Source organism: Macrotis lagotis, chromosome X (genome assembly GCF_037893015.1).
Source record: "Macrotis lagotis isolate mMagLag1 chromosome X, bilby.v1.9.chrom.fasta, whole genome shotgun sequence".
NCBI lineage: Eukaryota > Metazoa > Chordata > Mammalia > Peramelemorphia > Peramelidae > Macrotis > Macrotis lagotis.
In genome coordinates this window covers 77,459,817-77,482,663 of record NC_133666.1, presented here as the reverse complement: position 1 = coordinate 77,482,663, position 22,847 = coordinate 77,459,817, and the positions used below count along the sequence as shown (strand labels likewise).

The window sequence follows — 22,847 nt, the reverse complement described above, 5'->3', positions numbered from 1 at the left end:
CCCCCCATTTCCCCTTATCCTATCTCTTTCTTCTCATTTTTCTCTCTAGGGTAAGATAGATTTCCTCACCCTATTAAATGTGTATGTTATTTCCCTCTGAACCATTTCTGATGAGAATGAAGGCTCACTCTTTCCCCCTTGCCTTCCCCCTTTCCATTCCATTGAAAAAAGCTTTTTCTTGAAGCCTATGTGAAATATCTTAGCCCCTTCTTCCTCTCCTTTCTCTTCCTCCCAGTACTTTCCTTTATCAACCACTGACTCCATATTTTTACTATATTATATCATTATATTCGGCTCCTTCCCATGCCTTGTCTATATATGTTCCTTCTAACTGCTGTTATAAATGAGAAAGTTCATATGTAGCTCTGGCCTTCCTTTTCATCAGAAATTCTTGAAAGTCCTTTATTTCATGAAATATCCATTCCCCCCCCCCCCCAAAGAAATATGCTCAGGTTTGTTGGGTAGATTCTTCTTGGTTGTTATCCTTTGTCTCCTGGAATACCTTTTTTTGGTTTTGTTTTTGTAAGGCAATGGGGTTAAGTGGCTTGCCCAAGGTCGCACAGCTAGGTAATTATTAAGTTTCTGAGGTCGAATTTGAACTCAGGTCCTCTTGACTACAGGGCTGGTGCTCTATCCACTGTGCCACCTAGTTGCCCCCTCAGTTATTTTTCCAATGTAATATTTCATATTTTCTTCTATTTTTTATTATTTTGATTTTGTTTTGTTTTGTTTTTTTCTTTACTTCCCTGAATTTTGCTTTGCCTTTTAGCACAACATTTATTATACAAAACCAACAAACTGCAAAACTTTTTTTGGTTCCTTAGTTGTTACAAACACACAATTCAAAGTTATTTCTTTAAGGGCCCTTGAGCAATTAGAATTGGATACAATCACATAGATTTTGTAGGTGATGGGAGTGTCCCAGATTTCAGTAAACAGGATGGCTTTGGAGTAGAAATCAGATCTCCTTCTGAACTTTCTTTATGCTGGACAAGCATTTATCCAGCTCTTTTGGCAATGTCCAACTATGGCACAGGAATGACCCAAATAATGATATCCATTCTCTGTTATTATTTTCTCAAGAGTAAGTTACTATTTTTACTATTATTATTCCATTCTTTATTATTCACTCTCTTTTTTGTTTTGCAAGGCAGTGGGGTTATGTGACTTGCCCAAGGTCACACAGCTATATAAATAAGTGTCTGAGTTCACATTTGAACTCAGGTCCTCCTGACTTAAGGGTTGGTGCTCCACCTAGCTGCCCATTTATTATTCACTCTTAATGAGATACTGAACAATTTTCTCAAAGGCAACTTCCATTTTGCTGCTTGTTGACTGTGAAGGAGCCTGATTCCTGATTGCCTCTTTTACTGAGTTTTGATACTTTTCAAAACTGTAGTTTTCCTTATGTTTGCTTCTCATCAAAACAGGAGTTAATTTCCTAATAGTTATAAATGAACAGAAATCCTCATTATACCAATTATCTTTGAATTCACCTAAATGCAATATAGTTTAATAATTTAAAAAATCTCAACTTCCACAAAGGCCATTAACTGCCAAGATTTCAAATTTTATGGCCCAATATCAACATTATGCTCACATTTTAATATATATTTGAAAAATTAAGTCCATTATTTTTTTTCTTGACCTAACCTACTATAATAAATCATTTAATAGAAATTCCAAAACACTGTGGTTTATGACCTTACAAGCTTCTAATGAGTAAGAAAATTTTTTAATATTTTAAATTTCCTTATATCATCCTATAAAATATTTATTTGCTCTGAAATGATTTGCAAGTTGTTTTTCCCTCTCAAAATTTCAGTATTTTATATTTATAAACCATATGCTCATTTTCATTTGATTTTTTCTAATCTGAGCACCCTCTATGAGGTGTGCATGAATTTAATTCATTCCTATTTTTATCTTTTTTTATTCTTGTTTTATTCTATCTTCAATAATTCTTTCCCTAACTTATTATAGCCTTGTTTATACAATTTAAACGTTCTCTAATTGATTTCAACACAGAGTTTACTGTGTTTTAATTTGCCTAAACAACTGATTTAAATGCAGCAGTACCATTAAACTTTACCTACCTTCAGTTGCTTTCTGATTTCAAAACAAGTTTTCTTTTTCCCAGAGCACTTTGGGATTCCCCTTCAATCTGACAGCCCTAATCAGGACTTGCTTGGTGCCTTCAGGTTGGTTGTTTAAAAGCAGTTAACAACCCAAATTTTATTTACTTATATTATTTTCTGGAGATAGTCTAAAATTTCCTGGTTCTTCCTTCTAATAATAAAATTCTTTTCTGCAGTATATTCATCCCAACATTGATTACAGTTTTTAAGTATACTTTTATTTCACACTAAAATTAAAACCAATTTCATAGATGATACCCCAAAATTTCAGACTGAAACTCTTCAGGCTTAGTAAATGCATTTCCTTTTTAAATTCTGAGTTGTGAAATTATTTAAGTTCACAAGTATTTTATTCTAATTTTTCCTAAACTATTTTCTAAATTTTCCTTATTTTAGGAATTTGAAATTCCTATATCACTAAATCTCTTCTAAATGTATCTCATAACTAATAAAGACAGTTCATAAAACTCAAACTACAGTTTTAAATCAACTTTTAGTCATTTTAAAAGGTCTCTTTCAAGGTATAACTGATCAGTGAATTTTTTCTTTTCATTAAATTCATCAAAATACTTTATAAAGGCATCCAAATTATAATTTTTAAATGAAAGAAATTAATTATTCAGTTTTCACAAATGTGAAAATCAATTTTTGTATCTTAGTTTTCAATTAATTTCTGTAGCTGCCTTTCATCTCAGCTATCTCCAACATGACCAGTGTTAGAAACAGAAACTAGAGATTTGTCTTAAGACTTTTTCGGAAATTTTTTGGAAATTTTTTTTGGTTGATTACACCAAAAGAAAAGGTACAGATAAAATAAGTGTTGGCTATGTGAAGATGTTTGTCCTTCGTTCTCGAAGAAGACTGTGATGATGTCAAGAAGGTGATGCCATGACATGCATGTGAAGTGGATCGGAGTGTGTTTTTGTGTTTGTGTGTGTGTGGGTGGGGGGGTGCTGTTCTAGGTTTCCAGTTTCACTTTCTCTTCTGGAGCCATCTGGGTCCAGCAGCCAGATATGAATCAGAATGACTGGAGAGGGCCTTGGATAAGAGGCAATTGAGTTAAGTGGTTTGTCCAAGGTCCCATAGTTGGTAAATGTCTAAGGCTGGATTTGAAGTCAGGTCCTTCTGACTTCAGGGTCATCTTGCTGTTCCTATGGTAACTATGTTAACCCATAGTTGGCTGTGGGTTAACACAAAGCATAAATAGCACAGCACAAAGACAGACATGCATTTCCCATTCTCTTAAAGACTTTCCTGATTATATAAAGTTCCTTCTGATCTGATGTAAGGTACCCACTAATCCTAAAGTTGTCATGAGCCTGTCATTCACTCCTTTTGGTCAGCATTCAAGAATGTTAACTAGATTAGTTTTGAAGGCAAAACATACCCAGCTTCACAGCATTCCCTTTCACTGCAACCACTCCAGAAAAATGTGTATCCCACTCCAACTCCAGTGAGCTGGCCTTCATTTGCCAGGGCTGCTATTTGGGTGTGATACCTGCTGAGTTCTCTTGCAACAAGAGCTGTTCATCTTTCAGGTCTATGGAATCTTCTGTCTACGAATGTGTGCACATTCCATACACCGATGATGAGTGGAATCTTCTTTGCAGAAGTTTTTGTAGATTTTTTTGGTGTCTCAACCACACTGTGATATCTCTACCTTCTTCAGGAATCAGGCCAGGGTTGGGGAAGCAGACAATTTTTAGGGCACCTTTTTGAGCCCCTCATCAGGAGGTGAGCAGTGTGATCCTTAAAAGGGCTGCTCAGTCACTCAGGGGGCTGCTGAATCCCTCTGCTGCTTTCAGTGGGGAAATGACCCCATGGCCTGAGCCATCTGTGTGGAGGGTTGTGACTACAGCTACCAGTGAATCTGCACCTGCTGCTTCCTCACTTGCCTGTCACCACAGGACTTTGAGGAATGGTTATAAGTGATATCTTTTGATGAGAGCATAAATTGGATTTAAGTGAAGTGGAGCTGCACAAAGTCAACCACCTCACTCTCTCTTCCAAAGTCATGATCCAGCATGGCAAGACAAAGTCAAGACAACTGGAGATGGCTCTGGATGCAGTGGATGACTTTGCCATCTTCAATGTCTAACCAAGTTCTAAGCACTCCATAGCTCCTGCTTCAGCTGCCTACATGGCTATTGAAATGAGTTGTTCTCCTCCATCCATTCCACCAGTGGAAGACTTCACATGCTTGGCGTAGACACCCCCACTACTCACTGATGAATCTGAGACTCCCTCAGTTGCCCTCAATTTGGTTTAGCCCAGCTGCCAAATTGGCACAGGTGTGAGTTAGGTGGCTCAGGTGGACATCAAAGGTGATAAGGGCTCAGCAGCCATCACACCAAGGTACTAGTCTTCCTTGAACACATCCTACATTGCCACTTCCAGGAAAATGCCATGCCACCATCATCAGTGCCTATGTTCCCACCATGATGAACACTGATGAAATTAAAGAAAATAATGTTATAAAGACCTGGAGACCCTTCTCATCAATGTGCCAAAAGAGGATAAACTTATAATTCTGGGTGACTTTAATGCTAGAGTGGGCTCAGATTACCAGACTTGGCAGGGAGTCCTTGGGAGGAATGAAGTTGGAAACAGCAGCAGCAATGGTCACCTATTACTGATGACTTGTGTATCTCATGACTTTCTCATCACAAACACTATTCCATTTACTTAAATGAAATAAAACTTCCTGGATGCAACCTTGTAGCAAACATTGGCATCTATTAGACTATGTGATTGTAAGGAGAAGGGACAGACAGGATTATGAAAGTGACCAAGACAATGTGTGGTAAAGAGTGCTGGACTGATCACAGACTTATCCTCTTCAAGCTAACTATTCACATTCAACCAAAGTGGTGGCTCCAAGGCAAGATGAATACTAGAAGGATTAATGTCAAGATTAGTGTCTCTCTGAGTGGGAACAGTTTGTTGCTAACTTGGAGGGAAAACTGAGCCAGTACACAATTGGCAACAGTGGAGCAGAAAAAGAGTGGGCAATTTTCAGAGATCTGGTGTATAGCACTGCATTTGCTCATCTGGGCCAGAACACTTGCAAACACCAAGACTGGTGTGATGAGAATGATGGGGAAATACAGAAGCTGCTAAATGAAAAACAAGAACTCCACAGGATTTACCAGCAGGATAGTTCATCCATTTCTAAGAAGGCAGCATTAATTCCATCAAAAGTGAAGTCCACACGAAGCTTAGGGAGATGCAGGACTCTTGGCTCAGTAAGAAGGCATATGAAATTCAATTTTATGCATATAGTAACAAACCAAAATGCTTTTATGATGCCCTGAAGGCTATTTGGTGGTGCATCTTAACTAATCAGCGCTGATGGATCCACATTGATTGACGATAGGGACATGATCCTAGAGAGATGGGCTGAACACTTCCATAGTGTTAACAGACCATCATCAATCAATGCAGAAGCCATTGACTGTTTATCTCAAGTTGAAGTCAATCAGTCCCTAGCTGAAGTTCCAACTGAAGGAGAGGTTCTGAATGCCATTACGCTCCTTTCAAGTGGCAAAGCACTTGATGCTGATTCTATTCTAGCTGCCATGGGGGCGTCCATTGCTCAACCAAAAACTGACTGAAATTTTCCAGGTTATATGGCATGAGGAGGTTATCCCCCAGGAGTTCAAGCCTGCCTCTATCGTCCATCTTTATAAAGGTTAAGAGAATAGATTGTGCTGTGACAATCACAGGAGTATTTCTCTTTTAGTCATTGCAGGTAAGATTCTTGCCAGAGTCCTTCTCTCTCTCTCTCTCTCTCTCTCTCTCTCTCTCTCTCTCTCTCTCTCTCTCTCTCTCTCTTTAAATTTCACCTTTTTCAACTCCTTTAATCCACCAAAAAGCTACAGGATCATTTTCAAATTTCAAAAGACAACTTTTATCCAGACAGGAATCTCTCAAATAGAACATACAGAACTTAGATAGTGATTATTAAATGTACCCTTTGCCAAATGATAAATGTTTAGCAAAAGTATTAAGTTAAAGAAACAAGAAGCTACAATGATGCACAGAAAAGATCAAGTAATACAAGACCATTGCTGAAGTCTTCTCCCACCCTACTTTCCAAAAGGCATCCTGCCAAGATCATGCCTCTTGCTTGTCAAAGTCATGTTATCTGTAGATGCTGAGGCCAAGTTATGGGTGAAAGATTTTGTTTTCTCTTAGCTTCTAAAGTCAATGAGTTCTCTCTATTCATATTGTAGCACAAACTTTAGACTGAGTTTCTTAAAGATCTTGTAATAGTCTTGTACTGGCTAAGAAATAGAGTAGGACCAGTAGAATAGACTAGGTGCAATAGAAGGAAATGATTCTAGTAATCTGCTGCTTGATAAACCCAAAGAGTCCAGCTATTGGGATAAAAACTCTCTCTTCGATAAAAACTGTTGTGAAAACTGGAAGTTAGTATGGAAGAAACTCGAAGTAGACCAACACCTCACACCTTATACCAAGATAAGATCCAAATGGATACAGGATTTAGACCTAAAAAAACAATATTATAAGCAAACTAGGAGATCAAAGAGATTTACCTGTCAGATTTATAGAAAGGAAGCTGCTTATGACCAAGGAAAGGATGGAGAACATTATTAAAAACAAACTAGATAATATTGATTATTTTAAATTGGAAAGCTTTTGCACAGACAAAACCACTGTAACTAAGATCAAAAGAAATGTAGTAAACTTGGAAACAATTTTCACAACTAGCATTTCTGACAAAGGACTCCTTTTTAAAATATATAGAGAGCTGAGTCAAACTGATAAAAAAAAAGTTCCCCATTCCACAATTGACAAATAGTCAAAGGATATGTGGAGACAATTTATAGCTGAGGAAATCAAAGCAATCCATAATCATATGAAAAATTGCTCTAAATCACTACTTATTAGAGAAATGCAAATTAAAGCATCTCTGAGGTCACACTGCACACCTCTCAGACTGGCCAATATGACCAGAAAGGACATCGATCAATGTTGAAAGGAATGTGGGAAATCTGGGACACTAATACATTGTTGGTGGAGCTGTGAACTCATCCAACCTTTCTGGAGAGCAATTTGGAATTACACCCAAAGGGCAATAAAAATGTGTATCCCCTTTGATCCAACAATACCACTACTGGGTCTATACCCTGAAGAGATCATGAAAAAGGGTAAAAATATCACTTGTACAAAAATATTCATAGCAACCCTGTTTGTGGTGGCAAAGAATTGGAAATCAAGTAAATATCCTTCAATTGGAGAATGGCTTAGCAAACTGTAGTCTATGTATGTCATGGAACACTCTTGTTCTATTAGAAACCAGGAGGGATGGGAATTCAGGGAAGCCTGGAGGGATTTGCATGAACTGATGCTGAATAAGATGAGCAGAACCAGAAAAACACTGTATATCCTAACAGTAACATGGGGGTGATGATTAACCTTGATGGACTTGCTCATTCCATCAGTACAACAATCAGGAACAATTTTGGGGTATCTGTGATAGAGAATGCCATCTGTATCCAGGGAAGGAACTGTGGAGTTTGAACAAAGACCAAAGACTATTAACTTAAAAAAAAATCTTGTAATATCTCCTGTCATATTCCAGGGTAGTTTTCAACTCCTGCAACTGTAACCAGAAGGGAAAAAGACAAAACCAGAGAATGGCATTTATCCCTCATATTTAAGAATAATTTGAGTTAGATCTGAAAAACTTTTTTAAAAAAGAGTCAAATGATGAAGAGGAGTACAAAATCCATTTTTTGGTCACAAGTCTATGAATTTAGCAGGGTTGGGATGGGCAGCCACCAAAGGAACTCTTTGAAAAGGTCTGATACACTTAAAGTTGTAGGTGGCTCCATTCATCACTGGAATAGTCATATCTTGTGGTAGGGAAGAATAATGTTTCTAGGTCAGTTTTATAAAGGGTACTGTCACCTATCAGCTAGCATAATTCCAGAGAATAGGAGCCCAGAATTCATTGCAACTGCAAGAAAGTGGTGTTCACTAAAACCTAGTTGAATTTGCCTCCCCAATATCCTAAATTCTCCAGTGAATTTTATGCCAGTTGAGATTTAAAATGGCATTAAGTTTTGAAAAAAGTTCATAGGGCCGGTGAATACTTGACTGAGTGTACTATATGGGCTCAAATATCTTACAATTTGTATTGGTCCCCTACATAGGCCTTTAATTTCACTAAGCTTAGCCAAGAGAAGCAATTTCTTGGGAAGAATTCCCAGATAATCTGCAAATAAAAGATGTTCATCAGATGATATATAATCATGCTGATGCAGGGCTTCTATGATGGCTAGATTTCATGAAGTTTAGATTCTTCCTTTTGCAGTCCAGCTTGGGCACACGAATTGCTTCACTTGGAGAAAATACTGTACAACAACAAAAAAGCAGCTCATTTACATCCTATTTAGATGCAACAAATATCTGTCCAGAAGTCAAGGACCTAAGAACACCCTAATCTCATCACCTGAGCACTCCTGTCTGGTTGTTTTCCTTTAATACCTTAAAGAGATGAGGGTAAGTCTAAGCACTCAAGGAGCAATAACCAGAAGCAAGTGTAGTTCAATAGGTCAACAGGTCAATAGAAATTGGGTGCCAAGATCCTGTTAATGCTAGCTGGATGATATTTGGTTGGCTAGGCCCTGAAGGGGTCACAGATCTTAGCCTATATTCATACAAAGGAGGCCAGATAATAACCTAAGGATTTACAGAGGATTGCTTATACTGCCTCTGCCAAGCTGGGAGCTTCTTAAATATGTCTGCCAGTCTCAGGACAGGGATCATGAGACAGATATGCCATGGCATAGTTGGCATACTTTTCCTGTTATAAATCAACAGATGGCAGCATAGGAGTCTCAAAGACAGTCTTCTGTTCATTAAGACTCACCAAAATGAGTAAATCCTAGGTAGTCACATGGCCAGAAGGACAAGAAAACTTCAGTCAACTTTCAGAGCAAAAAATAAAAAAAAATCATTTGTAAGAGTGGCATACTAATTTTTTGGGTTTTTTTTGCAAGGCAGTGGGGTCAAGGTCATTATGAAGTGTCTGAGGTCAGACTTGAACTCAGGTCCTCCTGACTCCAGGGCTGGTGCTCTACCCACTGTGCCACCTAGCTGCCCTCAGGACTTCCTCTTTTGGACCGGAATTATAATATTTACAATATGTTGTCACTGCAAGGCTGTGGGAGGATGCTCAAGATGCAATGCTGGTTGACGTTCTACTCCCAAAGTATACTCACAACTGATTATCTTCAAATCAATTGGTTTGGATAAAGTACCCTACTTTATATACTTCATTTCTAGATTTGTTTGCTAAGATAATCTCTGCCTCCTTACTCCATTAAATATAACTGAGTTACTCTTATACACCTCCCTGCCTCAAATAGTCCTATAGAACCTTATGGATAAGCTTGTCAGCACAATTCATAAGCCCCATGACAAGGCAGCACTTGTATGCCTTAGGAAACAAAACTTGCAGGGTTGTCTGAGGTACGTTCCTTTTTCTCACTATAAAACTTTTCTGCTGACTTGTCAAGGTCTCAAGGCTTCATCTTTTCTCTTTTGAGAGGGCTTCCACTTTTCCTGAGGATAGGCTGATTCAAAAATAAAAGAAAGTACATGATTGATCTAAGGAAGGGCAAGAAAGGGGACACCTATCCATGTAGGGCTGGGTCACCAGAGCTCACTTTCATCAGCTGCTAAGTAGGTCCTCTCCCAAGCCCTGCAGAGTGGCAAAATTCCCATTTATCTTTAACTGAAACCCACCTGTACTCTAGAGTTACCTCCTTCTAGTGTTATAATGAACATTAAAAAATAAAATGAAAAAACAAACAAACCAAAAAACAGAATCAAGAAGAGATTTGAGGGTGACTAGGTGGTGCAGTGGATAGAGCACCCCATTGCCTTGCAAAAATCTAAAAAAAAAAAAAAAAAAGAAGAGATTTAGTCCTGACTTCCCTGTAGGGTTTTTTTTTTTTGCAAGGCAAATGGGGTTAAGTGGCTTGCCCAAGGCCACACTAGGTAATTATTACGCCTCTGAGACAAGATTTGAACCCAGGCACGCTTGACTCCAGGGCCAGTGCTCTATCCGCTGAGCCACCTAGCCGCCCCCCAGCCGCCCCCCTGTAGGGTTTTGCAGAAGTCTGGGGGCCTATCAAATCCCTCCCAGGAAATTTATCAGAGAAATGAGCCCTTCCACACCTACAGGAGTCATGATCATTTTGAGGTTTGTATTCTCTTTCCTTTTAAAGAAAAATTACATTTCTGTATACAGGATCACTCCTCTGTTGCTTGTGCTCATTTTGGTCTAACAATGAACACCAAGAAAACCCAGGTGCTCCATCAGCCAGCACCACACCATCCATATGTGAAACCATCAATTATAGCGAATGGAAAAATTTTGAGTACTCTGACAAGTTCACTTACCTTGGTGGTATCCTTTCCAAGGAGGTACACGTGGACAATGAGGTTGACACTTGCATTGCTGGAGCTAGCTCAGTATTTGGGAGGCTCTGAAAGAAAGTGTGGAAGAGGAGGTATTAGACCGACTACCTGACTGAAGGTCTACAGAGCCATTGTGCTGACTTCATTGTTCTATGCCTGTGAAACCTGGCCAGTCTACCAGTGTCATGTCAGGAAACTGAATGGCTTCCATTTAAATTATCTTAGGAAGATTCTGAAGATCACCCGGCAGGAGAAGATATCAGACACTGAGGGCCTTTCTTGAGCTAAACTGCCAAGCTTTCCAACATTACTAGAGAGTGTGACTATGAAGCCCATTAGAATGCGAGATGTACACTTGCCAAAGCTTATTTTATGGAGAACTCCCACAGGGCAAGTGCTCACAAGGGTATCAGAAGAAATGATACCACGACACCTTGAAGGTCTCATTGAAGAACTTTAGTGTGGATTGTTACAGCATGGGAGACACTGGCACAGGACCGCCCAACATGGCTTGCGCTCATCAGAGGGTACTCCACTCTATGAAGTCAGAATGGTAGCAGCTCAAAGGAAACGTGACATCTGTTAGTTTAGAAGACCCATCCCAGTTGTTCCCATGGACTATTTGTGCCTAACCTGTGGTAGAGCATTGCCAGCTCAGATCTGTCTGATCTGCTACAGTCGGACACACTGTCATTTGTCTCTAGCGTAGTGATGTCATTTTGGTCTTCTTCGATAACGAAGAACAAGAACCAACCAACCAACCATCCAAGCATTCCTAAACTTAGCTTCATCATTACTAAAACAGACACACACACAGAACCTATGAAAAGACACAGCATTAACCCAGACCTGAATTTCTCCGGTTTTTCTCTAGCAGATTTTGAAGTCAGGTCCTCTATTAAGTATAGATCTTCTGGCTGAGGTCCTGCTGTCAGTCTAAAATAATCCTTCAGTTTCTTAATGCTTCTACAGTCTTATCAACCAAAAAAAAGTAATTTAGTAACAATGTAAAATTCAACTTCTTTGTCAGGTGGGTCCACCCTTTGTATTTAGAACAATTGCTAATAGATACAAGAGCTGGTTACAGTTCTATTTGGCTCGACTCTTTGCCAAAGTAGAATTACAGGAAGAAAAACTGAGAGTGAGCAAAATGAAAACATTTCAAATATCGTGAAGATAAAGAATTTAGCTCCAGTTGAATTTCCCTAGTTTTAGGAGATTAGTTTTCAAACTGTCTGAGGGTAAAGTAATCAAATCACTTTGGTCAAAATTATCCCCTAAACCTTTTGTATTCTGAAACTAAACTTTATGCAGCTTAATAGCTCTTTCTTTAGTCATCTCCAATAGGGAGTCCACCTTTGGCCCAATAGGGATCCTGTAGGATGAATTTCTCTTCATGCCTCACTCATCTCTCCAGGGCGTTCCTAGACAGGAGGGGCAATCCTGGGAGAAACTTCTGAGAGAATTGGACTAGATTCCCAGCCTTTTGGCTTATTTCATCTGAAAAGTTCAGCACTGCAGATTCTGGAGACAATCCCCTTGACGTTTTTTTCCCTTTTTTAAAAATAGCGTTTTATGTTTTTTTCAATTGCCTATGGAGATAGCTTTCAACATTCATTTTTTGTAAGATTTTGAATTCCAAATTTTTCTCCCTCCCTCCCCCCTTTCGTCTGTCTTCCCCAAGATGGCAAATGATCTGATCTAGGTTATTCATGAACAATCATGTTACAAATATTTCCACATTACTCAGGTTGTGAAAGAAGTAGAAAAAAAAAGGGAAAAGCCACAGGGGAAAAAAATTCAACAACAAAAAAAGTGAAAACGTTGTGCTCCCCTTGAGTTTTTAAGCGCACAATCCCCCTGCCTGCCTGAGGACATCTGTATGGGTCTCCTTTCCTCCAGTTAATAGTCTAATATCCAGGGATTTGTTTTGGCAAATTATTCAGTGCTTCCAGTTCTTGATTTGGGGGCTTAACCACTAGGATCCAAAGATCCTTTAAAGTGAATCCTAAGCATCAGGTCGTTTGTCTCTGGATACTACATATTGAATTGACCCAGGGATCAATTTTCTAAAGCAATTTCAATTGAGACCAAGTTTTCAACAGAATTTATGCTAGCTTTTCTTTAAAACTTCCTAAAATAGCTCTAATTGTTAATAATTGACTCAATCCTAAGAAACATAAATGAAAATAATCTTACTAACTGAAAGGAGACCATTTTCTTTTCTCAACTCTAAAACTAAAATGAGCTTTCTTGTCAGGTCGGAAGAGGATGGGATTACTCTCAGAATGATCTCATCCTGACAGCTTTACTGTTGAGGAAGGGAATCTCTCCTCTCCCGATGTTGGTTCTAGCCCAAATTATTGCTCTCTCAAGGTGGTGTCAGAACATTTGAGTGGGGAATCACTCCTCCAAACCCTATCCAACCAGTGACTAGTCATAGGGCCCTTTAGATGGGTTGCTTACCCCAGTGTGAGCCACTGAAAGTTCCCCCTCAACCAATTTAAGACATTGTCTACTAATGACAAGAATGATTTAATGATTCCTTGTTGGAAAGAATTTAAAATTTATTTTAACCTGCCTGATAAGAAGTGTTCAAATTAGCTAGGTGGCTAGTTGGCTGAAAAGGAGGAATTAGCAATTGCACTGCTGAAGCTCCAACAAAATGAAAGAAAAGAAAACAGAGGGAAAAGTAGGGGAAAAGTCACCTGTGTATAAAATGTTAAAATTATAGCTAAATAACTTTTAGAAAAATAGAATTTAAATACTCGGGAATTACAAATTTAGAGATTAGTCAGAAACTCAAACAGTCCCTCTCAGCCCCATCAGGAACCCCTTTAAAAGAAAACGAATTTAGGGTAATTCAAGACAAACTTACCAATCTTGAGCTTGCAGAGAATTTTTTAAAAGAATTTGGGTACAAACAGCAAGTGGAATCCAACCTCTCAGGACCTGTATCCATGGGGGGACCATTGGCAAGACTTCCTCCCAGTGGGCACTTCCTTTTTGGGTCCCTTTTAGGGGTTGGTCTAAAGAGGTTGAGGTCTCCTTCAGCATTGTCCCATGTGGGTTGCCAGTAATGTGGAATTTAAAATTGTTCATCTTACAATAAAAGAAACTGAAGTAGAGCTCTGAGTCAATGACACTTTATTAAAGGGTCAATGGTCCTCTCTAATGTAGCCTTATTTTTATATGGTTTGATATCTGAATACTCTAGAGAGGCTACACAAAATACAGAATCCCATTTGTTGATAGACTGCTTCAAGGGACAAAAATGATGGATGAGCCAAAAGATGGTATATCAGTATGGGGGAGGGGGGAAGGGTCTCAGATTGGGTGAAGCATGGGATATCTCCACTAAGTAGTCATAAGATGGTTACTTGCTCATATTGGACAAGAGAGAGTAGTCTGGAGATATAAGGAACTTTCCAAGTAATTGAGTCACCTCTGTCATGCTGGGGTTGGTCACCCAAAAAACCACCAAAACAAAGAAAAACAAGGGTCGAGAGTGTCTAGTTAGCTTCCTAGGATTAAGCAAGTGAATTTATAATCTCCAATTCATAGTTCTAGAACCTAATATACAAAACTTAAAATCACTGCCCCTATGGAAGTAGAGGTCCAAATGAATCATTTCTCACACATCTCAGTCTCCTGTTTATCCTCTGTGGGATCTTACCTCAGCCCAACACTGTCTTCTTCTCCTTGCATGATTCCCAATTTAGATTTGATTTTATCCCCTGTTGTGGCTCTGAGAGGCCCTTAGTGGGACGCTGGAGATCATGTTGGTCTCAGGCCTCCTTCAAAGAATCTCTGACTCTGGCACCTGGGTATTAAGTTGGCCCCCATTTTCTAAGTTGACCCAAGTGCTTTGAAGTACAGTAACATATGAGTTAGGGTTAAAGTTCTAGTACCTGATGGTTGGCTTGTGTTCAGAGTTCTGGGTAGTTAGCTTCAGGTTTGTGGCAAGGCTCCTCTTCTTGCTTCCACTTACTTGTGACTTGTTTGTCTGGCATAATCTTTCTCCCCTTTTCTGAAAACTGGCTGCCTTCTGTCTATTTTGGATGGGATAAAGGATCTTAGTTTCATTTCTTTGGGGTTTTATTTGTTGTTTATCTTTCTAGGTCCTTTACAGCTATTTGGGGAGGGGGGGATGTTGAAAAACTGGGCATCTCTTTGACCTCACCATTGTCCTCTTAACTAGAAGAAGCTATTGAAATTTTAGGCTAAGCTGAAGAGTGTCCAGAGGAGGGCACCCAGAACAGGGAAGGGGCTGGTATCCATGACATAATGAGAATTTGTTGAAGGAACTGGGGATGATTATCCTGAAGAAGAGAAGAGTTAAAGGAATTGACTGTTTTCCTGTACTTGAAGGCCATGTGAAAGGGGACTTCATAGCTTTGTTTTGCTTGGCCCCAGAGAGTCCTTTTTAGGGGTCATGTCAAGGGAAACATGCCGATGAAAAGTGGAAGGAACTGGATTCAGAGGAGGGAATATCCAAGGAGAATCTGGATGACATACGCTACAGGAAGAATGCCTTAGATCTCTGCTAGCTCTCCAATTTGGTGACTCTTCTGTGCACAGAAAAGTCAATTCATGGTCATTTGAGGAGAATGAGGACACTCACAATCAAATGGATTTGGGGAGAGGAATCAAGGAAGGCTAGAAGGCCAAGAGAAAGGCAGGGAGCACATTCCTCTGGGGGTGGGAGGGACCTAGAGCTGAGCTTACCTCCTGAGGAGGGGATGGTTTCCTGCCAAGGAGCATTGGGGGACTCTTGGAGGGGCTTCACTCTCTGATCTTGGTTCTAGACAGACTTGGCCCAACTTTCCTCATCCTTTGGCAGGATGCTTCCCTTTTCAGAAGGGCTTACGCCTGATCCACGGATACTTCTGAAGACAACACATGTGAGATTGTGTCAATGGGAAGGGATGACCCCTGAGGGGCTGAGAACAATCTGGCTTCCTTTGAAGGGAAGGACCTCAGCCCACCCATTGGGATCAAACTCCTTGGGAGGAAGCAAGCCCTCGAGGTGGGGGGAGCTGGGTCTCTATGCCAGTTCCTCTCCTCCCTTTCCCTGACCATAGTCAGGCTCAGAGCATTTCCCACTCCACCCCTTTTCCTGGATTGCACATTTTAAACAGGTGAACAAAGAGAAAGTTTCAATGTGGCTGGTGATGGTAAGGAGCCTAAAGTGGGGGGGGGGGGAAGGAGGGGCAGTTCTTTCCATTGCTATTTCTTGTTAGAGACAAAACACAGAGGGAAGGCTAAGGAGAGCAGTATTGAGTAATAGAATGAAATATAAAAAGAAAGGAGAGAGTTGGAGAGACACAGAGAGACAGTGAGATAGAACTGGGGGAGAGAGGTAGAAAAAGGCAGAAAGAATACCGAGAGGAGAAAAAGGTAAGGGCAAAAAGAAGATGCACAGACACACACAGACACACAGACACCCCCAGAAGAACAGGCTGAGAGGGCAGAGACTGAGCCCAAGGGCCATTCAGACTTGCTTCCCAGCAGTGCTTATGGGGAAAGTGAGACTCGGAAGTTTGGGGCATTGTCCACACCATTATTCTTGTTGAGTGACCCAGGCCAGTGTGTCAGTTCTCTATGTACTGAATATACTGATGCTTTATCCTCTACAGTTTTTTTTGCTAACAGAAATGTTGCAAAAGATCATTGCTGCTAACATTTTTACTGCCTTCGTTGAATCGCTTTGATAGAGTGACTTCAAGTCCCAAGATTAGGACTCATCATTTGCCAAAAACCACTCAGAGAACTGGAAAGCAGTCTGAGAGAACTGAAATTTTAGAGAAACATTTCTCATTCAACAAGCTCCAAATACTTATATGACTTAGATATACAAAGTCACCTCAGAGAGAAAATGTAAGTGTGAGAATGAAGCACCTTTTGCAACCATGGCCCACCAGGGAATAGAGAGGATTCCCAGAAAGCAAAACAATTTGGATAGCAGAAAGTTAAATGCATTTTTGCACAAACCCAATGTGGTTTAAATGAGAAGGAAAGCCAGTAATTGGCAGTGGGAAGAATCACTGTAACAAATTTCTTTAATCAAGGCCTCATTTGCAAAATATTCAAAGACCAGATTCAAATATATAAGAATAAGGGCCATCTCCTAAGAGGAAAAAAAAGGTCAAAGGCTGTGAACAGACACTTCTCTGAGGAAGAAATCCAAACCTTTAAACAGCCATAAGAGAATGCTTCAAATCACTAATAGAGAAATGCCCTTTGGATGATTGAGAAAGATGACCAAAAAAAGGAAAATGACAAATTTTGGAGGGATTGAGGGAAAAGAAGCCTAGTTATATATTGTTTGTGGAGCTGCACATTGTTGTCACTGTTCTTAAAAGTCATTACATCATGTGATCTTTATCCTAGCAAGGCCCTTTACTAGATAGTTCTCAGTTCCAAAGGGTTCAAACAAACAGGAAAATGAGTCTTAGGGGCAAAAACATTGTATAGCAGCACTTTGTATAGCAAAAATCTGTCCAATTGAGGGCTTCCCATCCATATTGTACCATGAGAAAGGACAAAACGGACAGTTACGAGTCCCAGAGAAAGCCGAGGAGACTCAGTGACTTCCTCAGAGACCGAAGTTAGCAGAACCTGGAAAGTAGTTGACATCAGAACAGTAATAACCCAGTGACTCAAATGTTCCTCAGCTCCCTCTTTTCTGGCTTCTTTTCTCAGAATCCTAAGCATCAACCCGAGGCCTTCGGTTCCAGTAGGTTGGTTTACTGGCATGCTTCCCCTCAATTTGTAGAGTCAAACTTTGGGTTTGGGGAAAGGTTGTTTCCTAAGATGCTACAAATCATTTACGCTCACCCCCACCCCTCTGGACTTGGATGCAGTTTCCCCAGAATATGAGAGAGGAGGAAAATGAGAATTTCTGGGTGCCAGGAGGACTTTCTGGCCTCTCCCCAGCTGGCCTTTGCCTTTTTGCAGCCCTGTACTCCTCTGGGTCTGGATCTCTATGACATGGGGGGGATTTCTATCCAAAGTTCAAAAGTCTCATCAACCTTTTCCACCGATTAAAGGCTAAAGCCATTTGGGCTCCAGCCCTCCCTAGCCCAGGAGCTGAAGGGGAGGGGGCTTAACCCCCAGAACTGGCCGCCTTTATTTCCCCAGCAGAATGGAGGGCGGGGCGGGGCGGGAAGGGCCCAGGGGGAAGGAGGGAAACTGAACTTGCCGCGGCAGAGCCAGCAGGGGCTCCTGGGGCCGGGGGCGGGGTGCCCAGGGGCGGGGCCTAGGCTCCTGGCGGGAGGAGGAGACGGGCCAGGTCAGAAGTCGGCCACTGAGCCCCCGCCAGCCACCAGCCAGACGCCTCCGCAGCGGATCCCGAGGGAACCCAGGGTTAGCGAGCCGGCGGCCCGAGCTGGGGAGCAGGGGAGCCTGGAACCCCGCGGGATGCTCCCGGGCTCGGCCCCCCATCCGGGGCCCTGCCGCCTCCACTCCCCCATGGGGAAGCCCCAGCCGTGGCCTCCATGCTCCCCTAGCCGTGGCCGGCCACGATGCTCCCCCTTTGGGGGCCCCCCATCTGTGGCCCTGCTCTCTCCCCCTCCCCCAGGCTCCCTCCGGGCCCCGGGGCCCCCTCAGGTTACTGGCACTGCCCCTGTCCCCTCCCAGGCAGGTCAGGCCGCCGGAGAGGTCTTGCTCAGGCTCTGGGGCCCCTCAATCTCTCCCTTTACACACAGACAGGAGCATGTGCCTAGAGTTGGGGGTGAGACAGGGAGGAGAGCCTGATGGGCTGCGGGGGGGGGGGGGAGGGCGGAGAACAGAGGTGCAGGAAGCTCCTCTCTGTTCTCTTGGGTCCTGTCCCCAAGCCCTACAGAGGCCTCCCCTCACTCTCTTCCAGGATGGAATTCATGATGGGGGAGCCTAGGATGAATGGCTTGGTCCCCAGGGGGCCTCCAGAGCCCGAACAGTAAGTAATGGGCAGATGGGGAGGCCAACTTGGGGCAAAGTGGGCCAAGGCAGTGAGGCCCAGAAACCCAAGCCATTGTCCTCTCTGCAGATCCCAGGCTGAACTTACTGGTTTCCTGGCCCGGCCACCCCCAGGGAAGAAGGCAGTACAGTTCTCTGATGTGAGTGACCCCTTCTTCCCATCCTTGGCTTTCCCCCCAGCCCTCTTGGCCTCTGGACCTCAGATTCTCTTCCTGTCATACATTGCAGTTTGAAGGAAAGACATCTCTGGGCATGTCCATGTTTAATCTCAGCAATGCCATCATGGGCAGCGGAATCCTAGGGCTGGCCTATGCCATGGCCAACACTGGTGTCCTGCTTTTTCTGTGAGTCTGGTCTTTAGGCCTAGGGTGGGCTCTGGGCAGTGTGGAGAGGGCTTCCCCACTGAGCCCAGCCCCATTTGCTGCTTCCCCCAGAGCCCTCCTGTTGTGCATGGCCCTCCTCTCAGCCTACTCCATTCACCTCCTGCTCACGTGTGCAGGCTTCGTGGGTGAGTCTCTCCCTCCCTCCATCAAACTAATCTGTGCCTGCTGTTCCCCTGCCCTTCCCTTGGCTTGTCCTGCACCATTCAGCCCTTGATTCTTGCCGATCCAATCCCCTCAACAGGAATCCCAGCATATGAGGAGCTGGGTCGCCGGGCCTTTGGGACATCTGGAAAAGTAGCTGCAGCCGGAGTCATCTGCCTACACAACATTGGGGGTGAGGCTGCTCAAAAGTTTGGCATCAAGTGTTGGCAGGGACTTGGCAGGGACTTGGCAGGGAGCGAAGCCTGGGGGAGAGGAGCTGATGTGGTCCAAACCCAAGACTTAATTCTTCCTCTTCCCACCCTCCTTTTAGCCATGTCCAGTTACCTCTACATCATTAAGTCAGAGCTGCCCTTGGTCATTGGGACTTTGCTAGCTTCAAAGGTCACTGGCTCCAGGTGAGAGCTCCACACATGTGTACACACACACTCACGCACACACGCACACACACACACACACACACACACACACACTCGCCTTTCTAACCCTCTCAGTTTTCATGCAGAGATGTCTCAGTCTCACCCTCCATCTGGCTTAACTCAGTTCTCAGTTGAGAATAGCCAGAGTCCCCTGGGTTACTACTGGCCAGCAGTGAGTGACCAGCTCCCCAGGGGCTGACTCTCAGACTGGGAGTGATGTTCCAGCTGGCTCCATCTTAATTACTGTTCAGTAGTGACTGTCTGGCTGGAAGCAGTCAGCTGTTTTGACCCAACAGGCGGGCCAGCTGTCCCAATTAGGACACTGGCCCTGGCCTGCTTGGACTCTTATTGGGAGCACCTGTCTGACTGTCCAGGAGTGGTCACTCACTCTGATCCCAACCCAGCTATTGGGGAGGGGGGTTGGGGGGACCTAAGGAGAGAGTTCCAGGATTCCTTTCCGCACTATCTCCTGGCCTCTTCTTGGAAAGCTCCCAAGGGGGAAGGGGTCTCTACATCCTCACTCTGGGCCTCTCCTCCATGGACCTAGCCAACCAGCTGCGGACACCTGGCCATCCTGCAGCAGAACAGAGTGCCTGCTGTATCACTCATTTGATTCACTGTTGTGAGCTGCCAACTCAGCTGTCAGGGTCTTGTCCATGAGGGTCAGTCTGTCTGACTCTGACTGATTAGATGTAGCTTTAGGTTTGGGGTTTTTCTTGGTGAGGCTGGGGTGCTTCTGGAATCGTACCATGTGCCTGGGGGCCTCACAGCCTGCTGTCCTTGGCAGCCCCTGGTTCCTGGATGGTAATGTTCTCATCATCCTTGTCAGCATCAGCATCATTCTGCCCCTGACCCTCATGAGGCATCTTGGTGAGTCAGGGTAGAAACCATCAACTCTCTGGGTTCAGGAGGAAAGGGATGGGAAAGGAAGAGGGAGTGGGTCTGAGGACCCCCACATCTAACCCTCCCCACTTCCCCACACAGGGTACCTAGGCTACACCAGTGGCCTCTCCCTCACCTGCATGGTCTTCTTCCTTGCCTCTGTGAGTCTGAGGGCCTTTGAGATGACTGGGGCCAGGGGATCTTTGGGAGAGTAACCCCACTCCATCTGTCTCTGTTCCTACTCCCTTGCAGGTGATCTATAAGAAATTCTCAAGCGAGTGCCCCCTATCTGTGGGGAACCGGACTGTGGAGCCTGCCAAAGGCCTCAATGGTACCTGTGAAGTACAGTTCTTCACAATCCATTCCCAGGTCAGGCCGACTTCCCTGCTAGGCATCTGGAAGGCATCTGGGCAGCCCCATTTTATAGGGAGTACTTAACTGGGTTCTAAAAGGAGGCCCCCTGGGGAAGGACAGAATCACCTGTACTCAGACCAGTTACTCCCAACAAGGGAGAGAGTGGGGGTGAGGAAGCCCATTTGGGGGACATCGAGACACTATCCCTACCGGCTCCAGCCCAGATTTCTCCCCAGACAGCTTACACCATCCCCATCCTGGCCTTTGCCTTCGTCTGTCACCCAGAAGTCCTCCCTATTTATACAGAACTGCACAGGTACAGAGGGGCCCCCAAGCTGGGGTCAGGTTGGGGATGACAGTGGTACCTGGAGCTTGGGGATGAGGGAGTCTCTGAATCAGGAATTCAGACCTGTGACCTTTCTCTGTCACTGTCCAGACCATCCCAGCGACGGATGCAGGCTGTGGCTAACATGTCCATTGGGGCGATGTTTCTTATGTATGGATTGACAGCAACGTTTGGTTACCTCACCTTCTTTGGTGCGAGAGAGGGAGGCTGAGGCGTTGGGCCCAGGGCCAGGGGGTTGGGGAAGCTTGTGGGTGGTGACTGGCCACCTGCACTGGGCTGACATCTGTGTGTGTGTGTGTGTGTGTGTGTGTGTGTGTGTGGACATATGTGCCCACCTTCCCAGACCATGTGGAGGCGGAGATGCTTCATATGTACAGTCAGGATGACTTGCTGATCCTTTGTGTGAGACTAGCGGTTCTTCTGGCTGTCACCCTCACCGTCCCTGTGGTCCTCTTCCCGGTAGGTGCACATATGGACATGGGCATGAATGGAGCTGAGGGTGGGCTGGGGGCAGCTAAGGGCCCTCTGTAAGCCCTGCATCAATCCTTCTGCTTCCAGATCCGCCGAGCTATCCAGCAGCTCCTGTTCCCAACCAAGGCCTTCAGCTGGACCCGACATGGCACCATTGCCCTTGGGCTTCTCACTTTAGTCAACATTCTTGTCATATTTGTGCCTAACATCCGTGACATCTTTGGAGTCATTGGTCAGTGTCCCCTTTTTCCCCTGTCCCCCCCAATTGCTGCCCCAAGAGGGCCACTGTGACCATCCATTCCTTCCTCTCAGGAGCCACCTCAGCTCCCAGCCTCATCTTCATCCTTCCCAGCATTTTCTACATTCGAATCATCCCAAGGGACAATGAGGCCTTGGTTTCTCGCCCTAAGATTCAGGTGTGGGGACATAAATGCCCATCAAAGAAAAAAGATCAGGAAGGAGAAGCAGGAGGGTGGGAATGAGGACAGGGAGAGCTGAAGCCTGGGGAAAGGAGGGCAAAGTCCTGGTCTGGGAGGACCCCCCCACTTTACTCCCCCCTCCCCAGAGTCTCAACTTGTGGAGGGCTGAGCCAGGAAGGCTTGGGACCTGGCCTCCTGCCCTGGTGTTTTAGCTCTCCTTCCTGGTCCCACAGGCAGCCGCCTTTGCAGCTCTGGGCATTGTGATCATGGCTATGAGTCTGGGCTTCATCTTCACTGACTGGGCAGTGACTGGCCAGAGTAAGGGGGCAGGCCACTGACCCAGAAGTCCAGCTTAAGCCTCCCCCACCCTGGGACCACCATGCATTTCATCTGCTGTCAGGCATGCATGGAAAGATGTGGGAAATCCTGAGTGTTTGTGGGCTTGGGTGGGGGGTGGTGTGGGGGGAAGGGGGAGAGAAAGGAGAGTGGGGAGGAGGACTCCTGGGGCTGTGAACAATCAGCCTGCCTTCCAGAGGAAGGGCCAGGCTGGGCCGGGTTCCCTCTCCCTACAGAGATTAAAGTCTGCAGGAGGAAGCAACCCTGGCAGGAGGGGAACCCCAGGCCTGGTGTCTGTGAACCCTTACCCCTAATGGGGAGGAGATTGACTTGGCTTCATGTTTGAGAAAATGCAAAGAATAAAGAGAATTTTGGGATCTTGGGCCTTGTGTGGTTGTGTCTGAGTCCTCAGCCCCAGAGGTATATGGAAAAGGAATGAAGAGGGTCAGGAATCACAGTCCAGAATCCTAGAGTTGACCTCTAACCTACCCAGGACCTCCACAAGGATTCTCACCTCTGCCTGT

The 22,847-nt window shown here is 44.0% G+C and overlaps 1 protein-coding gene across 1 annotated transcript; it reads left to right on the top strand.

Moving 5' to 3' along the window:
- Window positions 1–17,880: 17,880 nt before the first annotated feature.
- Window positions 17,881–22,445, top strand: SLC38A5 (solute carrier family 38 member 5). Its single transcript, XM_074199404.1, has 16 exons — window positions 17,881–17,963; window positions 18,466–18,534; window positions 18,625–18,694; window positions 18,783–18,898; window positions 18,989–19,062; window positions 19,179–19,271; window positions 19,410–19,494; window positions 20,303–20,385; window positions 20,500–20,558; window positions 20,650–20,766; window positions 20,988–21,067; window positions 21,188–21,288; window positions 21,441–21,556; window positions 21,656–21,800; window positions 21,881–21,984; window positions 22,221–22,445. The coding sequence occupies exons 2-16, from the start codon at window positions 18,467–18,469 to the stop codon at window positions 22,323–22,325; spliced, it is 1,416 nt and encodes a 471-aa protein (XP_074055505.1). The 5' UTR covers window positions 17,881–17,963; window position 18,466; the 3' UTR covers window positions 22,326–22,445.
- Window positions 22,446–22,847: the final 402 nt, after the last annotated feature.

Coding starts and splice junctions, on each gene's coding strand:
- SLC38A5 (XM_074199404.1), top strand. CDS start 18,467: ATGGAATTCATGATGGGGGAGCCTAGGATGAATGGCTTGGTCCCCAGG. Junction 21,068..21,187: donor ATTTATACAGAACTGCACAG/GTACAGAGGGGC, acceptor GTCACTGTCCAG/ACCATCCCAGCGACGGATGC. Junction 21,801..21,880: donor TGACATCTTTGGAGTCATTG/GTCAGTGTCCCC, acceptor CCTTCCTCTCAG/GAGCCACCTCAGCTCCCAGC.